This window comes from Heptranchias perlo, chromosome 1, assembly GCF_035084215.1.
Source record: "Heptranchias perlo isolate sHepPer1 chromosome 1, sHepPer1.hap1, whole genome shotgun sequence".
Classification (NCBI taxonomy): Eukaryota; Metazoa; Chordata; class Chondrichthyes; order Hexanchiformes; family Hexanchidae; genus Heptranchias; species Heptranchias perlo.
Genome location: NC_090325.1, coordinates 21837597 through 21860881, shown reverse-complemented (window position 1 = coordinate 21860881; position 23285 = coordinate 21837597). Strand labels below are relative to the sequence as shown.

General features: G+C 45.9%; 1 protein-coding gene across 2 annotated transcripts in view; it reads left to right on the top strand.

Annotated features, from left to right (window-relative positions):
• The window catches only part of LOC137320377 (leucine zipper putative tumor suppressor 3-like), a 61377-nt gene that overhangs the window by 12188 nt on the left and 25904 nt on the right, over positions 1–23285 (top strand). The window contains exons 1-2 of one of the 2 annotated variants that reach the window (XM_067982080.1): positions 130–291; positions 19986–20474. In XM_067982080.1, coding sequence (XP_067838181.1) covers positions 20025–20474 — 450 coding nt within the window. In that variant the 5' untranslated portion in view covers positions 130–291; positions 19986–20024. Of the gene's footprint in view, positions 1–129; positions 292–19985; positions 20475–23285 lie in introns of those variants that run through there. The other variant, XM_067982088.1, reaches the window with a different exon arrangement.

The following is a 23285-nucleotide window of genomic DNA, read 5'->3' as shown; positions in this document are numbered from 1 at the left end:
GACAGTTTTGACATGTGTGCTGCAAAATATCCTTTGACCCCTCCCAGCTCCTGGGTGTGTGTGAGTGTGTTCATATATCTTCCTGCATTGCAGTTTGCCGCTCGTACAGTGACAAGGTTAGCAGCAGCAGCAGCAAGCAGCAGCAGCAGGAGGTTGTGAGGAGACACTCCCATATAAAACTCTCCAAGCTCATTATACTTCACAACAAGGGATGAATTCCAAGGCTTTTTGTGGCTTCTCATGACTTTTATTTTACAGTCAAAACCTAAATGTGAAAAAGGGAGACCTAAGGTACGACTTATTTCTTTCTTCTGTGGTTTATTTATTAAACGGATTCTGTTGCCCAAGAGCTGGAAGTGCAATTGACAGTTGATAACTAAAAAAGGGGCTTATTTTCATTATCTGGACCCGAGAGAATTAATGACTCTGTTCACTGACTTGTCGAGCTCTTTTGTGTGAAGTAATCCTACAACGTTGCATTTATTCTGTGGCTTGTACGCTTTTCAGCTGCCTAACTTCTGTTAGGAGCATTAGGAACAGGAGTAGGCCATTCAGCCCCTCGAGCCTGTTCCACCTTTCTATGAGATCATGGCTGATCTGTATCTTAATTCCATCTACCCGCCTTGGTTCCGTAACCCTTTATACACTTGCCTAACAAAAATCTATCGATCTCAGTTTTGAAATTTTCAATTGAGCCCGAGCCTCTATAGCTTTTTGGGGGAGAGAGTTTGAGATTTCCAGGATGAAGCCGAATTTAAGAAATGTCTCGGGCAGCTTTACTTGTGTCCGGGACCCATTGCCGTAAGGATGGGAATTACTTTTAATTATTATTTCAATGCAGCAATGCTAGCACATTGCTTAAAGGGGCATGCAGTAAGTGACTGAACGTTCTCAGGTTTGACAGATTTGAAGCCACATGATTCCCCGCTTATGATTTGGTTCTATTAAGTATTCAAGAAAAAACTTTATCGGGCTGAGTTCACTACTTACAACAATAACAACTTGCATTTATATAGCGCCTTTAATGTAGCAAAAACATCACTAGGCGCTTCACAGGAGTGATCATCAAACAAAAATGTGAACCGACTCACGTAAGCAGATATTAGGACAGCTGGCCAAAAGCTTGGTCAAAGAGGTAGGTTTTAAGGGGCGTCTTAAAGGAGGAGGAGAAAGGTAAAGAGGTTTAGGGAGGGAATTCTTAAGCTTAGGGCCTACAGGGGCTTGTTCCGTGATTGGTTGCTCCCAATGAGGAGTGGGGTCCGTGGAAAGTGAATGGAAGTAAAAATCACAGACTCTGGCCCCATCATTTCCCCAAGCTGCAGTTGCTGTGACCTCCAGTCCTCGCTAGGAGCACCGGATTGTGGAATCAACCCTTATAAGTGGATAGGAGAAAGGAGAGATACTTTACATACCCGGTGTTCCCACAGTTCAGATCGTGGGAGAATGATATCGACGTGCGTTAACAAACGTATGGAAAAGACCAGGGGGTCTCCATCGAGCCCTGTCCACCATCTAACCCATTCCTCCCCCCCCCCCCCCCCCCCACCCCGCAATCATATAGGCAACAAACCAGAGAAATAAGTCGCATGCATTTACACTGTGTCAGCCATGGCTTAGTGGTAGCACCCTCGCCTCTGAGTCAGAAAGTTGTGGGTTCAAGTTCTACTCCAGAGACTTGAGTACAAAATCTAGGCTGATACTCCTGTGCAGTACTGAGGGATTGCTGCACTGTCTGAGGTGCCATCTTTCAAATGCGACAGCAACAACTTGAATTTATATAGTGCCTTTAATGTAGTAAAATGTCCCAAGGTGCTTCACAGGAGCAATTATCAAACAAAATTTGACACTGAGCCACATAAAGAGATATTAGGACAGGTGACCAAAAGCTTGGTCAAAGGTTTTAATGAGTGTCTTAATGGAGGAGAGAGAAGTAGAGAGATTTAGGGAGGGAATTCCAGAGCTTAGGGTCTAGGCAGCTGAAGGCATGACCACCAATGGTGGAGCGATTAAAATCGGGGATGCTTGGAGGCAAGAATTGTAGGAGCACAAAGATCTCGGACGGTTGTAGGGCTGGAGGAGCTTACATAGATAGGGAGGGATGAGGCCATGGAGGAATTTGAAAACAAGGATGAGAATTTTAAAATCAAGACGTTCCCAGACCGGGCGCCAGTGTAGGTCAGCGAGCACAGGGGTGAAGGGTGACCAGGACTTGGTGCAAGTTAGGATACGGGCAGCAGAGTTTTGGATGAGCTAAAGTTTATGGAAGGTGGAAGATGGGAGGCTAGCCGGAGAGCATTGGAATAGTCAAGTCTAGAGTAACAAAGGCATGGATGAGGATTTCAGCAGCAGATGAGCTGAGGCAGGGGCAGAGATGGGAGATGTTATGGAGGTGGAAGTAGGCGGTCTTGGTGATGGAGTGGATATGTGATCAGAAACTCATCTCGGGGTCAAATAGGACTCTAAGGTTGCGAAAGGTCTGGTTCAACCTCAGACTAGCCAACGGGAGGGATGGAGTCGGTGGCTAGCGAACGGAGCTTGTGGCAGGGGCAAAAGACAATGGCTTCGGTCTTCCCAATATTTAGTTGGGGGAAATTTCTGCTCATCCAGTACTTGATGTCGGACAAATGTGACAAATCAGAGACAGTGGAGGAGTCAAGAGAGGTGGTAGTGAGGTAAAGTTGGGAGTCGTCAGCGTACATGTGGAATGTGACAATATGTTTTCGGATGATGTCGCCGAGGGACAGCAGACGTTAAACCGAGGCCCCTTCTGCCCTCTCAGGTGGACGTAAAAGATCCCATGGCACTATTTCGAAGAAGAGCAGGGGAGTTCTCCCCGGAATCCTGGCCAATATTTATCCCTCAACCAACATCACTAAAAACAGATTATCTGGTAATTATCACATTGCTGTTTATGGGACCTTGTTGCTCGCAAATTGGCTGCCTGTTTTTTGCATTACAATAGTGACTACACTTCAAAAGTACTTTTTTGGCTTTAACGAACATTGGGGCATCATGAGGTTGTGAAACATAAATGCAAGTCTTTTTCTTCTTTCTTTTTACACTGCGATAACCATTTCTGTTATCCTGGCACCAAAATCGGCAAATCACGTTTGTTGGACCTCCGATGCTGTTGGGATAAAGGGAGCCTCGTAGTTTAAATTGGCATGTGGACATTGTTCTCCCATGACCCAAACTACAGAAGTGCCTAATGACTGCCTTTATATAGAATCTTATCACATCACGCAGAAACGTCAACAAGCACCTCACATGCGATGAATAACTGTGAACTGCAGTGACTGTTCTTGTGTACTCTTAAGGGTAAATTTTGTGGCACTGCACTCCCGGCCTTGCAGAATGTAACCTTTAATATTGAGTAAAAAGCAGCTGGAGAACCTTTTCTTTTGAAGACTGCTTGTATTAGCAATTTGTTTTCCCTGAAGGTGCAGTTTGCCTTGCATAACATTGCGTCCACAAAGCTCATGGAAGCTAATACAACTGACCTGTACTCTGCGTGTATAAAATGGGTAGATATTGGTTTCCGATCCTCCGGTGCGCTGGGTGATAAGATCAGCAACCGGTGAGCTGGAGTATCGGCTGCAAGACGATGTAAAAGTGACCACTTGACTCCAGTTCCAATTTGCTGGAGAGCTACAAAACTCAAAATGGATTCTAATTGCCATGATCGCTGGAGGTACTTCTTTTTAACCTGGGTGAAGGGCCAAAGCCCACTGTGCACGAAAACGCGGGGGGCGATTTCCTCTATGCACTAAGTGTAGTAGAATCATAAAGACGTTTATGATTTTGCTACACCCAGCTCACAGAAAAAAATCACCCCCAATCCCCCCTCCGTATGGATGGTTGAAAAGGGTAGGAATGATGAGCAGGAAAATCAATATATGATGCTGAGGTGATGCCAAGATTGGGGTTAGGAGTCTGTAGCTTATAGAAGGTCAGAAAGTTACAATTTTAGAGTCCTTGGGATGGAATGAGTTAGAGTAAGAGACATTACAACAACAACTTGCATTTATAAAGCGTCTTTAATGTAGTAAAATGTCCCAAGGCACTTCATAGGAGTGCAATCAGAGAAAAATTGACACCGAGCCAGGGAAGGAGCTATTAGGACAGGTGACCAAATGCTTGTTCAAAGAGGTAGGTTTTAAGGATGGTTTAAAGGAGGATAGAGAGGTGGAGAGGTTTAGGGAGGGAATTCCAGAGCTTAGGGCCTAAAGACATCAGGATGATTCCTGAAATTATTTCAGTGATTATTGCTGATTCAAACAAGCTCAAATTAACTGGGATGGGGGTTGGGGGGTGGGGGGAACTATTAGAGAGGGGCAAGAGAAAAACTTTAATATCAGAAGACATGAATTGAAGAAGAATATGCAATTCTAAATAGGAAAAAGACATTTCCTTTTGTGATGAAAGTATGGTTTCAGTATGAGTTCATTGACAATACGAGTTTCTAGACATTAGGTGCTGAGTCACGGCCCTCAGGCTATTGCCCGGTCTCTGATGTCAGCTTTGGCACTAACATACTGAAAGTTTCTCTTGGCACTAACACATTGAAAGTTTTACATTCTGCATATTTCAGATACCTTTAAACCTTGATTTGAACTCGAGTGGGACGTGGAGCCTGGTGAGTGTGTACGGTGAGCGGTGCGCGGTGAGCGGCGAGCGGTGAGTGGCGTGTGGTGAGCGGTGCGCGGTGTGTGGTGAGTGGTGTGTGGTGAGCGGTGTGTGGTGAGCGGTGTGTGGTGAGTGGTGAGTGGTGAGTGGCGAGTGGCGTGTGGCGAGTGGTGTGTGGTAAGCGGTGAGCGGTGTGTGGTGAGCGGTGAGCAGTGTGTGGTGAGTGGTGAGCGGTGTGTGGTGAGCGGTGAGCAGTGTGTGGTGAGTGGTGAGCGGTGTGTGGTGAGCGGTGAGCGGTGTGTGGTGAGTGGTGAGCGGTGTGTGGTGAGCGGTGAGTGGTGTGTGGTGAGTGGTGAGCGGTGTGTGGTGAGCGGTGAGCGGTGAGCGGTGTGTGGTGAGTGGTGAGCGGTGCGCGGTGAGCGGTGAGTGGTGTGTGGTGAGTGGTGAGCGGTGCGCGGTGAGCGGTGAGTGGCGTGTGGTGAGTGGTGAGCGGTGCGCGGTGAGCGGTGAGTGGCGTGTGGTGAGTGGTGAGCGGTGCGCGGTGAGTGGCGTGTGGTGAGTGGTGAGTGGTGAGTGGTGTGTGGTGAGCGGTGCGCGGTGAGCGGTGAGTGGCGTGTGGTGAGTGGTGAGCGGTGCGCGGTGAGCGGTGAGTGGCGTGTGGTGAGTGGTGAGCGGTGCGCGGTGAGCGGTGAGTGGCGTGTGGTGAGTGGTGAGCGGTGAGTGGCGTGTGGCGAGTGGTGAGTGGTGAGTGGTGCGCGGTGAGCGGTGAGCGGTGAGTGGCGTGTGGTGAGTGGTGAGCGGTGCGCGGTGAGTGGCGTGTGGTGAGTGGTGAGTGGTGAGTGGTGAGTGGTGCGCGGTGAGCGGTGAGCGGTGAGTGGTGTGCGGTGTGTGGTGAGGAGTGAGCGGTGCACAGTGAGTGGTGCATGGTGAGTAGTACGTGGTATGTGGTGCCCGGTGAGTGGTGAACAATGCGTGGTGAGTGGTGCACGGTGCGTGGTGAGTGGTGCACGGTGCGTGGTGAGCGGTGAGCGGTGTGTGGTGAGTGGTGCACGGTGCGTGGTGAGTGATGCACGGTGAGTGGGGAACAGTGTGTGGTGAGTGGTGTGCGGTGAGTGGGGAACAGTGAGTGGTGCATGGTGTGCGGTGAGTGGTGCGCGGCGCATGGTGTGCGGTGAGTGGTGCGCGGTGAGTGGGGAACAGTGAGTGGTGCATGGTGTGCGGTGAGTGGTGCGCGGCGCATGGTGTGCGGTGAGTGGTGCGCGGTGAGTGGGGAACAGTGTGTGGTGAGTGGTGAACAGTGCATGGTGAATGGTGAGTGGTTCGTGGTTCACAGTGAGTGGTGCAAGGTGAGTGGTGAACAGTGCGTGGTGATTGGTGCACGGTGAGTGGTGAGTGATGCGAGCTCACGGTCACACAGACGGAAGTCCCGGGTTTTTCCCTTGTCTCATTCTAAGAGCCCCTCCACCCCAGTATCCTGGCCAATATTTATCCCTCAACCACCATTACTTAAAAAAACAGATTATCTGATCATTATCACGTTGCTATTTGTGGGATCTTTGAGAGACCCAAAGTTTCCTTGTGGGGCCCGGAGGACCATTCCCTCTCCTCCTGGCCAATGAGGAAACCAATAAAAATAAATATCCCGGGCACAGTCGGCACTGTGGTAGACTCACGCGATCCCAGGTTAAATTTGCGCCAGGGTCCAAATGACAACAACAACAACAACTTGCATTTATACAGCGCCTTTAACGTAGTAAAGCGTCCCAAGGCGCTTCACAGAAGTGATTTTCAAGCCAAATTAGGACAAGCTTGATCAAAGAGATAGGTTTTAAGGAGCGTCTTAAAGGAGGAGAGAGAAGTAAAGAGGCAGAGAGGTTTAGGGAGGGAAATCCAGAGCTTAGGGCCCAGGCAGCTGAAGGCACGGCCGCCAATGGTGGAGTGATTAAAAACAGGGATATGCAAGAAGCAAGAATTGGAGGAGCGCAAACATCTCGGCGAGTGGTAGAGCTGGAGGAGGTTATAGAGAAAGGGAGGGGACGAGACCATGGAGGGATTTGGAATTAAGGATGAGAATTTTAAAATCGAGGCGTTCCCAGACAATGTAGGTCAGCAAGCACAGGGGTGATGGGTGAATGGGACTTGGTACAAGTTAGGATACCTGCAGCAGAGTATTGGATCAGCTAAAATTTATGGAGGGTGAATGATGGGAAGCCAGCCAGGAGAGCATAGAAATAATCAAGTCTAGAAGTAACAAAGGCATGGATGAGGGTTTCAGCAATAGATGAGCTGAGGCAGGGGCAGAGGCGGGAGATGTTACGGAGGAGGAGAGAAGCGATCTTAGCAAAGGAGCAGATATATGGTTGGAAGCAAGTCTCAGGGACGCCAAGGTTGTGAACAGTCTGGCTCAGCCTCAGACATTGGCCAAGGAGAGGGATGGAGTCGGTGGCTAGGGAATGGAGTTTGTGGCAGGGATTGAAGACAATAGCTTTGGTCTTCCCAATAATTAGTTGGACGTCATTGGACTCCAACTTTTCGGGGCCTTTAATGCTACCCAAAATGTACCTGTCAAAATGGCTCACAGCACAAGTGCGGCATGAACAAGGTGAGCACCATGATGCTCCAATTTTAACCCCCCGCATGCCCCATTCTTGTCGGATGCAGGGTAAGAAAGACTTGCTTATATATAACGCCTTTTACGACCTTAGGACATCCCAAAGCGCTTTATGGCCAATGAAGTACTTTTGAAGTGAGGTCACTGTTGTAATGTTGGAAATGCGGCAGCCAATTTGCGCACACAAGGTCCCACAAACAGCAATGTGACAGTGACCAGATAATCTGTTTTTTTTAGTGAAGTTGAGAGATAAATATTGGCCAGGAGACCAGTGAGAACTCCCTTGCTCTTCTGCAAAATAGTATTGTGGGATCTTTTACGTCCTTGTAACATGGCAGAATTAACGTCAGTTCAACGTCTCATCCGAAAGGCGAGGGAGCTAAAATTGGGCCTTTAATGTTCATCTCACTGCGTATGTTGTAATATAACAGTCAAACTCATTCCTAGCCTGTGCGTTTGGAGCCTATTTATTTATTTTAAGGGACAGTTGGTGTGTACTGTGGGATGATTATATGATACAAGTAACTTCTCCTTCTCATTGATGCATAGTAAGATTTTATTTCTGATTACACCTTCGTGAAGCGCCTTTGGACATTTTTCTATGTTAAAGGTGCTACAAGTGGAAATTGCTGCTGCTGATGCTGAGATTCATCCTTTCCCCTTCACACCACTGTTTACAAGGCTTGGCCAGCATAAGTCCCTCCTTATCTTGGCTGGTTAATAAGATTGCTGACAGACTCTCCCTCCCCTCCATGTCTCCACTAGATATGGAGGGAGCAATGCACTGTCTGAGGCGCCGTCTTTCAGATGAGACGTTAAACCGAGGCTGCCCTCTCAGGTAGATGTAAAAGATCCCACGGCCACTATTTCAAAGAAAAGCAGGGGCGTACTCTCCGGTATCCTGGCCAACATATACCCCTTAGCCAACACCTAAAACAGATGATCTGGTCATTTATTTCATTGCTGTGCATGGGAGCTTGCTGAGCGCAAATTGGCAGCTGCATTTCCTACATTACAACAGTAACTACACTTCAAAAATACTTCATTAGGTTGTAAAGTGCTTTGGGACGACCTGAGGTCATGAAAGGCACTATATAAAGTGTACTTCTTGGCTGCATATAGTGACACCACTATTCCTGGCCAGAATGGAAATGATTGGGTAATTCCTCTGTCAAACCCACCTGGAGGCTGCACTGCTGTAAGTGACTGGTTTTGATTTTACGCTCAGAATTTGTATGTAGCTGTCCTCCACTCATTGCATTTTGCTGGAGAAATAACCCTGCTTTTATTGGGAGACGTTGCTGTAGTTTCAGTCATGAGTTCTGTTTGCTGTAGTTCATAGAGACCCTTTTTAAATAGACTCTGCAGACTGTTTGCTGTAATACACTTGTTTAAATAGACTGTGTTTGATGACTAAATAGACTGTTTGCTGTCAGTTCTGCCATAAGTCCTGCCCTGCCTCCGACTCATTGGCTGACACAGTGGTGTCAAAGGGCACTCTGTTTTTTTCTTTACTAGTTAGTGGAATTTTTTCTTTACCAGTTAGTAGAATTGGTCAGAAGAAGCCCTCCCCATCTCAGCTGGTTATTAAGATCATTAACAGGAGCTCTGTTTCAGCCCAATTCTTAATGGAATTGGATTCAGCATTCCTTCCCCTTAACAAGCTTTCCTTGATAAGTAACAATTGGATTGCACTTACTGCCAGTCCCATTCACATTAACGGGAGCTACCCATGATATTTCTGCTGTTACTTGCTCCAAAAATATAACAAAACCAGCCTGGCGAGAGACTCTCTTACTGTCTGTGAATGCACCAAATTCCAAGTTAAACAAAGCCAATTTGTTCCTAGTCCGTCAGACTAGTCACACCACAGACACACAAAGGAAGGCGTCTCACCCAATCTTTTGTGGAAATTTGAATTTGATTGGTTGGATGCAGGTTAAGAAAAGGAACAATGTCTTTATTTTGATTTATGGTGACCAGTTCAACCTGTTTCTGAGCCATTAGCTGTGCTGTGACTTGGATGTAAATGAGATGGTGTATATTTAAATGATGACACAATGAACCCTTTTCTATAAAGTCAGAACAGTATTGAAAGCTCTTTTGTCATAGTGCAGCACAGTCTCATTAACAAAAACAGAAAATGCTGGAAACACTCAGCGGGTCAGGCAGTATCGGGAGAGAGAGAAACAAACAATTTACCATTTCGAGTGCACAAACCGTATGTCAGAACTGGAAGATATTACAGATGAACAGCAGTCAGTGGAAAAGAGAATAGGGCGGAGTGTAAAACGGGCTGCCGATTCATCATCGACAGTTTGGCACTACTGCCCATGATGTGTTTCAACCCCCGAGTCTCCAACTCTTTTCTTCCTGTCAAACCTTCTTTGGTTTGGGGGTGAAGGGTGGAGGGGGTGGGGTGGAGAGAGGGACAGGCGTATAATACACCCATCCACTAATTTAAAAGGCCAATTTCAGCTTTGCTCTCAATCGTAGAGCAATCTATCACTTAAATAAACAGATTCTCTGGTCATTATCACATTGCTGCTTGTGGGACCTTGCTGTGTGCAAATTGGCTGCCGTATTTTCTACGTTATAACAGTGACCACACTTCAAAAGTATTTCATTGGCTGTAAAGCACTTTGGGACGTCCTGAGGTCGTGAAAGTCGCTATATAAATGCAATTCTTTTTTCTTTTTTATTACATTACTGAAACTGGCAGGGTTAGGAAGTAAGACTTTATAAAATGTTTTATTGTCGTTTCCATGACCCTGCAAACTTTCTTAGCAAAGCACAACGACAAGTGTCTGGAAATCCCACTATGCCACACTTGCATTGGCAGACAGGGACCACAGGAAACTTGACCCCATTGAGTCTATCTGCATCATCCTTCAGTGGCAAGGAGTTCATTTTCTTCCAATGTCTAAGCAGTTTTTAAACATGCGAATAGTTTTATTAAATGGCAGACCCACGGGGAGCGTAATTTCTCTGGGCCTGCTGTCATCCTGAGGGTTAGATCTGTCATTAGTAGTAAAGCACGATTCAAATGCGATTTGTTGCACAGGTGGTGTCTGAGTTTCACAATGTCAGAATATATCAGATTGATTGGAGTTAATGAGAGCTCTACTGGTTGACTAAATTGGTGCTTTTAGGAGCTGCATTATAGGAGCATAGAAACATAGGAACAGGACGAGGCCATTCAGCCCCTCAAGCCTGCTCCACCATTCAATTAGATCATGGCTGATCTGTATCTCAACTCCATTTACCCGCCTTTGATCCATATCCCTTGATACCCTTTCCAAACAAAAATCTATCGACATCTATCTTGAAAATTTCAAATATCCCAGCATCCACAGCCTTTTGGAGGAGAGAATTCCAGATTTCCACTACCCTTTGTGTGGAAAAAATAGTTCCTGGTTTCATTCCTATAACTTCTAGCTCTAATTTTAAGATTTTACCCCCTTGTTTTGGATTCCCCCAGCAAAGGAAATAGTTTCTCTGTATGTACCCTATCGAATCCCTTTTATCATTTTAAACCCATCAGGATCTGCAGCATGAGATAGTTATCTTGCTGTCAAAATGCCACTTTCTGCTCAGCAATAACTGGGCAGCAATGGCCACAGTGATCTGTATGCAGCATCCACGGTTTTCATTTTCACTGGCGTTCTCCCAGTGGAGATGCTGTTCTGTTTACATGCACCATACACTCTTACCACTGCTGCCTGCTCTTTCCTTTCCCAGTACTTGTGTTGTACAGTTGCCTTATCGCAGCAAGTAGATAACTCACCACTGTCAAAGTACGGCCTTTGATTTGTGTGCCGTGCGGAATGAGACATTCCCAAATCCAAGGCTACAAAAATACTTCCGCTTCCGTTGTGCGGAGGATACTGGAAGGTCGATGTACAAGTCCTGCTTTTTAGGATTATATTCGCACTTTGACCTTGAAATGACATTGTGAGATATTAGAGTTATAGAATTCTACAGCACGGAAGGCGGCTATTCAGCCCATCAATTCTGTGCTGGCTCTCTGAAAGAGATATCCACTTACTCTCATTACCCTTTCACTTTTTTTTTCTTTTTCACATATTTATATACTTCCTTTTTAAAAATGTTTATGGATTTTGCTTCCACCACTGTTTCTGACAGGGGTACTATATACCCTAACAGCCCTCTGCGTAAAGGAATTTCTCCTAATCTCTCCTTCCCTATTTTTGTGATAATCTTAAATTTATGCCCTCCAGTTACTGTCTCACCAACCAGTGGAAATGGATTTTCTCAATTTACTTTATGAAACTTCCTATAATATTGAATGCCTCTACCGGCTTTCCTCCTAGCCTTTTTACTGATGAAGAAACCCCAGTTTCTTTAATATCTCCTCATAATAGAAGTCTCTCATCCCTGGTATCTATGAATATTTGTCCATTAGTATGGAGTTTCTCTGTCTGTTGTTTTAACAAGGGCATTAATCTGTTTATGTTAAAATTATTACTGTCTTTGTTAAAATAGTAGACAAAGGATATTCATACATACTCATTAAGTGTTCACACACTAATATTTGTGTAGCATAATTTCAAGACCATTTAAGCCCATCTTTTCATAGATTCCTATTTCCCCGCACCCCCTCCCACAAGCCTACACAGCCTCTGGTTATCAGTGCAATGATAGTTTCCTTCACCATCACAGTGTGTCAGCTGAAATTGTGAAAATCAAATGGTTGGCACAGGGAGGCTATTGGCTCCTTAGACCCCTCTAGGCCCTCAACCTGGCATTCCCATTCACTAGTTTGAGAAAGAAGACAGACAACTGTGTAACTAGCCACTAGACGATGTGAGAGAACCCCCTTCCCTCTCCCTCAGTGTGATTTCCATCACCGGCGAGAAAGTGCCTGGCCTTTCTGGTCTTTCCCAAAGGTACGGCCAAAATCACGACCGTGCCTGCACAGAGAATCGCAGGCATGAATAGATGTTCAATAGGACATTGGAGCTTCATCTCACTGGTGGGTTGGTGCTTTAAATAGCAGGAGGTATTAGATAACATAAGAAAGCATGGAATGAGAATAAGCCATTTGATCCATCGGGGTCCATTCCTCCCATAGACCTCTACAATCCAACCTGTCATGGGACTTCAACCCTATTTATTTTATCTCTTGAGGAAAGACTCTGCAAAGTCTCTCCCTGCCCCAATTATATCTAGTTCCACCTTAATCATCCTTGACTAGTTGCTTTTCTTGGCATGACATTGAATCCAGCAGCTCAGGAATCATGTTTCACACAGCATTCAGTCATCTCTATCCCTTATCCTTGTAACCCATTGGCCCATTCTCTAACCATATGGTCACCCAGCTCTTTTTTTAAAGGTGTTAATCAGCCCAGCATTAACTGCTTTAGTCGGGAGTCCATTTCACATACTCATTGCTCTGCAGAGGAAAAAGCATTTCTTCAAATCTCGTGTCTTGCCTGGAGTTTGTTAATTTTATCATGGAATCTATGATTCTATCCTTACACCATATAATTCAGTAATTATGTCAAAAAAGGCCTGAAAAAGTGGGCTTTTGCACTGGAGCAGATTATAGTTAATGAGAAATCTAATAAAGATTTTCAAAATGATGAATGGTCCAGAGAGGATAAACTGGATATTTGTTTTCACTGTTTAACAAGAGGTTTTAGAGTCAGCATTGTCACTAGAGGAATGATGGAGAAGTTACAAGATTTTTTTTCACACAGCGGGTTATTTGGCATTGGGAGAAGTGACCACAATATGATAAGATTTAGATCCAACTAGAATTGAAGAAGAGGGCATATGAGGTTTGAAAGAGTAATAATAATGAAAAAGCTAAAGGAGAACATGAGAAAATAAGAAAAATTAAGAGCAGGATAAGGACAGCTAAGAGGCAAACGAAGAAGAAAACTCACAAAACATCAAAAGGAATAGTAACATATCAGATAAAAAGAATTGTTAAAACTGAAAAGGGATCCCTGAGAGGAGAGGATCATCAATTTGCAGATGATGATCAGAAAATGGCGGAAGTATTTAATAAATACTTCACACTGGTCTTAACAAAAGAGAAGGATATTAGAGAGGAGGTGCATCCTTAGGTGGTTGAGAGCAAGATGAGCAATATAATGCTGGATAAAAGGAACATTTTAGATAAGTTAGTTAGACTGAAGGAAGTCAAAGTATCAGGTTCTGAGAGGATATATCCTAGGTTCCTGAGGGAAATGAGGAAAGAAATTGCAGAGGCCGTAGTAATTATATTTCAGGGCTCTATTGAGCATGGATGTGTGCCAGAGGACAGGAGAGTGGCTAATGTATATCCATTTTTAAAAAGGGAAACAGCTATTCCGGCTAATTGTAGACCAGTTAGCTTAACATCTGTGGTGGAGAAAAAGGTAGATGCCTAGAGATTGGAACTGGGTGCAGGGAAATATTCCCGCGCCTGGGCAGGTAGGCCTGAGGCACACCTGATATTGGGCCTCAGCCTCATTTAAATGAGCCTGGCAAGCTGAAGATGCATGTTGGGCTTCCCCAGGCAGAAATGGGGATGTTCGCTGATGACTGCACAGTGTTCAGTTCCATTCGCAACCCCTCAGATAATGAAGCAGTCCGAGCCTGCATGCAGCAAGACCTGGACAACATCCAGGCTTGGGCTCATAAGTGGCAAGTAACATTCGCGCCAGATAAGTGCCAGGCAATGACCATCTCCAACAAGAGAGAGTCTAACCACCTCCCCTTGACATTCAACGGCATTACCATCGCCGAATCCCCCACTATCAACAACCTGGGGGTCACCATTGACCAGAAACTTAACTGGACCAGCCATATAAATACCGTGGCTACGAGAGCAGGTCAGAGGCTGGGTATTCTGCGGCGAGTGACTCACCTCATGACTCCCCAAAGCCTTTCCACCATCTACAAGGCACAAGTCAGGAGTGTGATGGAATACTCTCCACTTGCCTGGATGAGTGCAGCTCCAACAACACTCAAGAAGCTCGACACCATCCAAGATAAAGCAGCCCGCTTGATTGGCACCCCATCCACCACCCTAAACATTCACTCTCTTCACCACCGGCGCACTGTGGCTGCAGTGTGCACCATCCACAGGATGCACTGCAGCAACTCGCCAAGGCTTCTTCGACAGCACCTCCCAAACCCGCGACCTCTACCACCTAGAAGGACAAGGGCAGCAGGCGCATGGGAACAGCACCACCTGCACGTTCCCCTCCAAGTCTCACACCGTCCCAACTTGGAAATATATCGCCGTTCCTTCATTGTCGCTGGGCCAAAATCCTGGAACTCCCTTCCTAACAGCACTGTGGGAGAACCGTCACCACACGGACTGCAGCGGTTCAAGAAGGCTGCTCACCACCACCTTCTCGAGGGCAATTAGGGATGGGCAATAAATGCCGGCCTTGCCAGCGACGCCCACATCCCGTGAACGAATAAAAAAAAAGCTCGCTGGTGAATTGACTTTGGATTTCAGGCCACTGCGACGCCAGCAGCGGCCCTCAGGTAGGCCCCCTTGTGAGGCAGGAGGCGATCAGGAGCAGGAGGAGGCGATCAGGAGTGATGGCGATCAGGCAGCCCATCCTGAGGGAGTGGAGTGATCGAGAGAAAGGGAAAGCAATCGGTGGTGGGGGGGGCGGGGGGGAGCAACAGGAGGGCAGAGGCGATCAGGAGGGAGGATGGTGATCTGGATGGAGGGTGGTGATCGGGAAGGAGAAGGCGATCAGCAGGGGGCCGAGCGGAAGCTGGCAATGGTCTTACGGCACTCCTGCTCCTCTCGGCTCCAAATTCAGGTCAGTATTCAGGAGGCCTCCAGTGGTGCCTTTAAGCCACCAGCTGCGTTCAGGACTGACCAGTTTTGCAAAGGGTGCCTGAAACAGGTGTAGGGTCCCTTATTTGCATATGCAAAGGCCTAATGCCTGTTTCAGTTGCAGGCCCTGAACGCCTCTTTTTCTGCCTATACTGTTATGATGGGCAGCACACTTCAGGTGCAGAATGTGCACGCGCATGCCGGCCACCACATCAGATGCTATGGTGCCCGTTTTGCGCTCGCAAAATGGGCGTGATGCCAACTAGTTTCTAGGCCACTGTCTTTAATTAAGCATAAAATTAGCATGTATCAAGATAAGTATCAAGATAGTCGGAAAAAGCCAACACAGATTTCGAAATGGACGATCGTGCTTGACAAACATCATAGAATTCTTTACTGGAGAAGATTAAGAAGGTATGGAATTAGGGGGAGGATAGCAAACTGGACTTAAGGTTGGTCAAAAGGGAGAAAGCAGAGAGCAGGAGTTAAGGGCAGTTTTTCAGAGTGGTTGGAAGTGGGCAGTGGTGTCCCACAAGGTTCTGTTCTGTTCTGTTCATTGAATATAGCAATGATTTGGATATAGGGCTAGAGGGAGTGGTGTCGAAATTTGCAGCTGATACTAAAATAGGAGGTATAGTTCATTACTTAGAAGCTGCAAAGGGATATTGATAAGATGGAGCATTTGACTAAAAAGTGGCAGATGGAATTCAATGTCAGTAAGTGTGAGATGATACATTTTGGAGGAAAAAATAGTAATTATACTGAATGCAAGTAGGTTCAGTGCTGTGGAAGAGCAGAGCAATGTGGCGGTACAGGTTCACAGGACATTAAAGGCAGCACCTCAGGTCGATAAGACTGTGAAAAAAGAGCTAATGGAATTTTAGGTTTTATCAGAGGAGATTACGAATATAAAAGCTAAGAGGTAACAATAAGCCTATAAAAAACCTTAATAATAAGACCTCAGTTAGAGTGCTAAGTGCAGTATTGGACTCCAACCATAGGAAGGATTTAGAGGCTGTGATGGTACAATGCAGCTTCTTTAGGATGTTGTCTGTTATGAGGAAATAAAAATATGAAGTAAAACTTTGAAAAATTGGGTCCTTTTTTGATTGAATGCAAATTACGGGGCAAAAGAGGATGGGGCAGGGTAGATATAAGCAAACTTTCCACTAGTTGAGAGGTTTACAATGAGGGCCATAGATACAAGATTAAATGTGCGCGATTTAGAACAAAGAGCAAAGGAAACTTCTTCACACAGAGAGTCGTGAGGCTGTGCAATTGTATTCCAGGGTCAATGGTTGAGGCAGAAACTATGTCATAATTCAAGATTAGATTGGATAAGCGGATGAACAAAAAGGGGTGAAGGGATACGGGAGCAGAGTGAGTAAACTTGATTAGGCCAGTTTGCTTACATGGAGGGTAAACATCGACATGGACTGGTTTATACTGAACGGCCTGTTTCCGTGTTGTAACTCCTGTGTATAACATGGAATGCCTCACCACAAGACACCATTGAGGCAGAGACTGTTGCGTCTTTTAAGATGGAATTGGAAATTTATTTTTTAAAGATAAAGTATATGGAGGAAGAGCGGGAAGAATAGGTTTAGAAGAGTTAACATTAGCGCCGACGTAATGGGCCGGACAGCTTCCTTCTGTGTTATAATCGCTATGGTTCTATGACTCTGTGCTTATAATCCAAATTAAAGAGGTGATAAATAGAGATTGAGGTAATGTCAGTTCAAGAAGTGGGACTGAAGTTTAAACAGCAAGTTCACTGCTTTGTGTTTCAGGAGCTGTGCTGGGAGCTCCATTACACGTGATGTGATACATACAAGGGGTGGGGTGCGACTCGTGAACTGATTTGTTTAAAATCAAACATAACAATGTCAAGTTGAGGAAGGTGGAAAGAGCACCTGTTGTTTGCATGCAGAGAACGAATCCAGTGGGGAGACTAGTGCGAGAGGGGAAAATATGACTGTTGAGTGACGTAACTGCTCTTAAAACAGATGCTTTGAATTCCCGGAGGAAATTTAAGAAAAAATCCCTTGATGTTTTATTATAAATAGAAACATTACACATGCACACACAGTGGAACTGTTTCCACAATCTGTTGAGAATCAGCTTGCTTAGTTAGTGTCAACAAGTTTGTTGATGAGTCTTTTGATTGTCATGTTTATTTGAACAAGTTAGAGTACATGGCAGCAGAGGGTGCTTTGTCGCTACTGGTTTGTCAGTCTCGAGCAACTCACCAATGAATTTTGTGATCAAAGTATATATTTTTTATAATTGTTCATGGATTCATGATGTCAGCAATACTGGCAAGGCCCTGACTAGTTGCCCTGAGAAGGTGGTGGTGGTTGGGCCTTCTCCTTGAACTGCTGCAGTCTTTGTGGTCATGGTGCACCTGCAGTGCTGTTAAGTAGAGAATTCCTGAATTTTGACCCAGCAACGATGAAGGGACAGTGATGTATGTCCAAATCAGGATAGTGTGTGACTTGGTGAATTCTCCCAGTCACTCAATGGGTAAATCCACAGTGTGGTTAGATACTGAGCTCTACAAACCAGTAAAATCCCAGGTTCAGCCTCTAGTCTGTGCTAAGTTAAATGATCTCAGCAGCTTGGTGGCGAGGGGGTTACAATTGGTCTTGGCCCCTCTGGGCTCGGAAAGGGAAAGTTTAGCCAGAGTTCCAGCTCCAGGTTTAGATCCAATGACTCTTGGTGGACATTGCATGCATGTGCGTGCGTGTATCCCTGCCTGTAATGGCTTACAGACATTAGTGACATTGATTGGCCAGTTCTCATGTGAAAAAAGATCACTTAAGCAGAGTGCCGTGGACCAGTACCATTCATACAACTGTACTCTACCATTAGTTGCCACCTTCGGGGAAAGAGGGGTAAGGGAACACTATCAAAGATCGTGGAAAACAATGGTCATTCTCCTGCTCTTTCCCCATAGCCCTGCAATTTTTTTTCCCTTCAAGTATTTATCCAATTCCCTTTTGAAAGTTATTATTGAATCTGCTTCCACCACCCTTTCAGGCTGTGCATTCCAGATCATAACAACTCACTGCGTAAATTTTTTTTTCCCTCATGTTGCCTCTGGTTCTTTTGCCAATCACCTTAAATCTGTGTCCTCTGTTTACTGACCCTTCCGCCACTGGAAACAGTTTCTCCTTATTTACTCTATCAAAACCCTTCATGATTTTGAACACTTCTATCAAATCTCCTCTTAACCTTCTCTGCTCTGAGGAGAACGACCCCAGTTTCTCCAGTCTCTCCACATAACTGAAGTCCCTCATCCCTGGTTTCACTCCAGTAAATCTTCTCTGCACCCTCTCTAAGGCGTTGACATCCTTCCTAAAGTGTGGTGTCCAGAATTGAACACCATACTCCAGCTGTGGTTGGGTTTATCCCTCTCCCCTTTTTTGAACAGAGGTGTAACATTTGCAATTCTCCAGTCCTGACACCACCCCCGTATCTAAGGAGGATTGGAAGATTGTGGCCAGACCCTCTGCAATTTTCACCCTTACTTCCTTCAGTAACCTACGGTACATCCCACCTGGACCAGGTGACTTTTCTACTTTGAGTACCATCAACCTTTAATGTAGTAAAACTTCACAGGAGCGCAATCAGACAAAAATTGACACTGAGCCAAGGAAGGCGACGTTAGGACAGGTGACCAAAAGCATGGCCAAAAAGGTAGATTTTATGGAGCGTCTTAAAGCAGGAGAGAGAGGTGGAGAGGCGGAGAGGTTTAGGGAAGGAAGTCCAGAGCTCAGGATCTGGACCGCTGAAGGCATGGCTGCCAATGGCGGCGCAAAAGAAGTGGGGGATACACCAGAAGCTAGAATTGGAGCTCTCGGAGGGTCACGGCTGATCTGCACCTCAACTCCATTTTCCCACCTTTGCTCCGTATCCCCTCACCCAACAAAAATCTATCGGCCTCCGTCTTGAAAGTTCCATTGACCCAACATCCACAGCCTTTTGGAGGAAGAGGGTTCTAAGTTTCTACCACCCTCTGTGTGAAAAATCGCTTCCTAATTTCGCTCCTGAAGTACGAAGGGGACGTGATGGGCTCAAGTACGCAAAGACAGTTGATTGCTGAGCATTGTTGGCAGGGCCACTGCAAAGCTGTCAGCGACACATGTAACACTTTGACTGGTGTGTTTATATCCGACCATGTCTGAGGCTGGAGAATATGCTTTGTTCTATTTTAATCCTATACCAGTTCTTCCAGCGCGGGGTATATTTGGCCATTATTTATTTAATTTTTTTTGGCAGGATCATTACCCCAGACCTTCATTAAATCAGTTTTATGACTAATATTTCATCGTATGACAGCAGAATTGTAATAAATTGGAACTCTTGAGAGCGATAAGAGAGAAGGTTACTGCCAGTGCGGTGTGTTCACTGTGGAGTGTCGCAATGTGAACCATGGGATTAAAATTAAATAGTGGGGGAGGGGGGAGGAGGGGCACAGTAAATAGATAGTCCCATCCATTTCCAAAACCTCAGCATCCTCGCTAAAGCTAGAACTAAGGTGACAGATCTCCTCTGGTGGAGAAGATATGTGAGTAATAAATGATGATTTATAATCCTATTTAATGAAAACACATCAGTTCTTGGATATCTGGAGTGAAAGTGTACATCACCGTGTATATATATCTCTCTCTCTGTCTCTCTCTCTTTCTCCTCCTTGCCCATCTGTTTTAAAATGTGGATTTGTAAGGTACCCCTGGTGGTTTTATCCTGTGAGTGACAGCCATGCAGACCGGGAAGCACCCAGTTTCGATCCCAGGTCTGTGCTGACTATATTCCATCCTTTGTTAGTAACTCACTGCTCTGCTGTTTTACCGGGGAAGGGCCTTTAAGATTGTTAAATTATCTACTGCTTTTGTATCAGTGGCCACTCACCCGTTTCTCTTTACCTTTCAGTGCCACTGACTGATGTTGCTCCATTGTTCCTGAGTCAACATGGCAAAACTTCAAATGCTTTCGGCAACCAGTGAGCCCAGTTACCACGGCTGTGAGACCTACCCTGCGTTCACTCCCAGATCCGTTGAGCCTGGCTACTCCCAGGGCACTATGGGGAGTGTTGGCAGCGGCGTCGCCAACGAACAGGAGTTCGCGATGAAGAGCGTGAACGGCAACAACAGAACGGGTCACGCCCAGAACAGCGGTCGGCAGCACGACGGGCAGAGGAACGGGTACACTTCCCGGGAATTCTCGAAACGCTTCTCGACTGAGGAGAAATGTTTCAAGCCTGAGAAAATGTCTAATTCTTTATACATTAACGGAGACCGTCGCAAGGGAGACAGAACTAAAACGGACATAACAAACAATAATGAGAGGAACATGCCTCCACAGTACAGAGAGCCAAGCAACCCCCCGAAGATACTGCCTGTATCTGGCAAACTGGAACAGGTAATAATGCAGGGTGAGCACCTATTAGCACGAAGGAAAACGGTGTAACATAGCAACTCAGAAAAAAGATGCAATAGTCTATTGGAATAGATACCCCCAAAATGAATTAGAAGCCATTGATCCAGTCAAGGAATTCTATGGTTAACATATTTTCCAAGCCCAAAACAGGAATGGGGTGAGTGCAAGGTCTGAGTCCTGATATTTTCCTTGCAGCTACTAAAAATTCCTTTTTATTTAATTATTATTTGTTCTTAGTGTGGGCAACCCTGTAATTATTGCCCAACTAACAACTGAATGACTTCCTAGGCCACATAGTGTGAGACTGGAGTTGCGTCTAGGTCAGACTGCATCTGAAGGACAATAGTGAACCAGATGGCTTTTCACAACAATCTGTCAGCTTTCATGATCATTTTTCTGCTTTGGGCCTTTAATTACCAGATTTATTGAATTCCATTTCACAACTTGCCACGGTGGGATTCAATACTCACAATTTCTGGGTTTCCGGTCTAGTACCATAATCATTACATTACCGTACAGCAAAAACAACTTGAATTTATGTGGCGTCTTTAAGGTAGTAAAACGTCCGAAGGCACTTCACGGGAGCGTTATCAAACAAAATTTGACACCGAGCCGCATAAGGAGATATTAGGACAGATGATCAAAAGCTTGGTCAAAGAGGTAGGTTTTAAGGAGCTTCTCAAAGGAGGAGAGAGAGGCGGAGAGGGAGGGAATTCCAGAGCTTGGGGCCTAGACAGCTGTATGCACGACCGCCAATGGTGGGGCGAAAGAAATCGGGAAAGCACAAGAGGCCAGAGTTGGAGGAGCGCAGAGACCTTGGAGGATTGTAGGGCTGGAGGAGGTTACAGAGATAGGGAGGGGCCATTATGGAGATAGGTATCTTAGCTAATGGCAATTGACCAGTGGAATGAATGTGAATAGCACCTTGTGACAGAAGTGAAAGATTATTGCTGATTTTATGATGCAGCATTTGAAAGTAGAAATGTGACAAGAGCTGCTTGATTGCCAGCTACTCCCCACCTGATAGTTTGCAGGAAAATTGGTCCTCATGCATTTTATAGAGACAGTAATGGGTGTGAGCTTCAGGTGAAAGCAAAGCATGAACAGGTTAGAACCAGACCTTGAACGGTAAAACCACAACTTTGAAATCACTATCTAATATCTTTTAGTTCTATAACATGAGCCATTTCTTATATAGAGGCTTTATTCAGATTTGGCTCCATTTTACTGTCAATAGCAGCCACCAATACATATTGTGCATCCATGTCCTCCTCCATGTTGAGCACCACTTGGTGGAAGCACTGATGGTAGCAAGGGCACAGAATGTACTCTGGGTGGGGGACTTCAATGTCCATCACCAAGAGTGGCTCGGTAGCACCACGACTGACTGAGCTGGCCGAGTCCTGAAGGACATAGCTGCCAGACTGGGCCTGCGGCAGGTGGTGAGTGAACCATCACGAGGGAAAAACCTATTTGACCTCATCCTCACCAAACGACCTGTTGCAGATGCATCTATCCATGAAGGTATTGGTAGGAGTGACCACCGCACAGTCTTCGTGAAGGCGAAGTCCCGTCTTCGCACTGAGGACACCATCCAACGTGTTGTGTGGCACTACCACCGTGCTAAATGGGATAGATTCAGAACAGATCTAGCAGCTCAAAACTGGGCATCCATGAGGCGCTGTGGGTCATCATCAGCAGCAGATTTGTATTCCAGCACAATCTGTAACCTCATGGCCCAGTATATTCCTCACTCTACCATTACCAACTAGCCAGGGGATCAATCATGGTTTAACGAGGAGTGTAGAAGAGCATGCCAGGAGCAGCACCAGGCATACCTAAAAATGAGGTGCCAACCTGGTGAAGCTACAACACAGGACTACATGCATGCTAAACAGTAGAAGCAACATACTATAGACAGAGCTAAGCAAGTCCACAACCAACGGATCAGATCAAAGCTCTGCCACATCCAGTCTTGAATGGTGGTGGACAGTTAAACAACTAATGGGAGGAGAAGACTCTGTAAACACCCCCATCCTCAATGACGGCAGAGTCCAGCACGTGAGTGCAGAAGACAAGGCTGAAGCGTTTGCAACCATCTTCAGCCAGAAATGCCGAGTAGATGATCCATCTTGGCCTCCTACCAATATCTCCACCATCACAGGAGCCAGTCTTCAGCCAATTCGATTCACTCCACGTGATATCAAGAAACGGCTGAGTGCACTGGATACAGCAAAGGCTATGGGCCCCAGCAACATCCTGGCTGTAGTGCTGAAGACTTGTGCTCCAGAACTAGCCGCGCCTCTAGCCAAGCTGTTCCAGTACAGCTACAACACTGACATCTACCAGACAGTGTAGAAAATTGCCCAGGTATGTCCTGTCCACAAAAAGCAGGACAAATCCAATCCGGCCAATTACCGCCCCATCAGTCTACTCTCAATCGTCAGCAAAGTGATGGAAGGTATCGTCGACAGTGCTATCAAGCGGCACTTACTCACCGATGCTCAGGTTGGGTTCTGCCAGGACCTCTCGGCTCCAGACCTCATTACAGCCTTGGTCCAAACATGGACAAAAGAGCTGAATTCCAGAGGTGAGGTGAGAGTAACCGCCCTTGACATCAAGGCAGCATTTGGCCGAGTGTGGTACCAAGGAGCCCTAGTAAAATTGAAGTCAATGGGAATCAGGGGGAAAACTCTCCAGTGGCTGGAGTCATTCCTAGCAAAAAGGAAGATGGTAGTGCTTGTTGGAGGCCAATCATCTCAGTCCCAGGACATTGCTGCAGGAGTTCCTCAG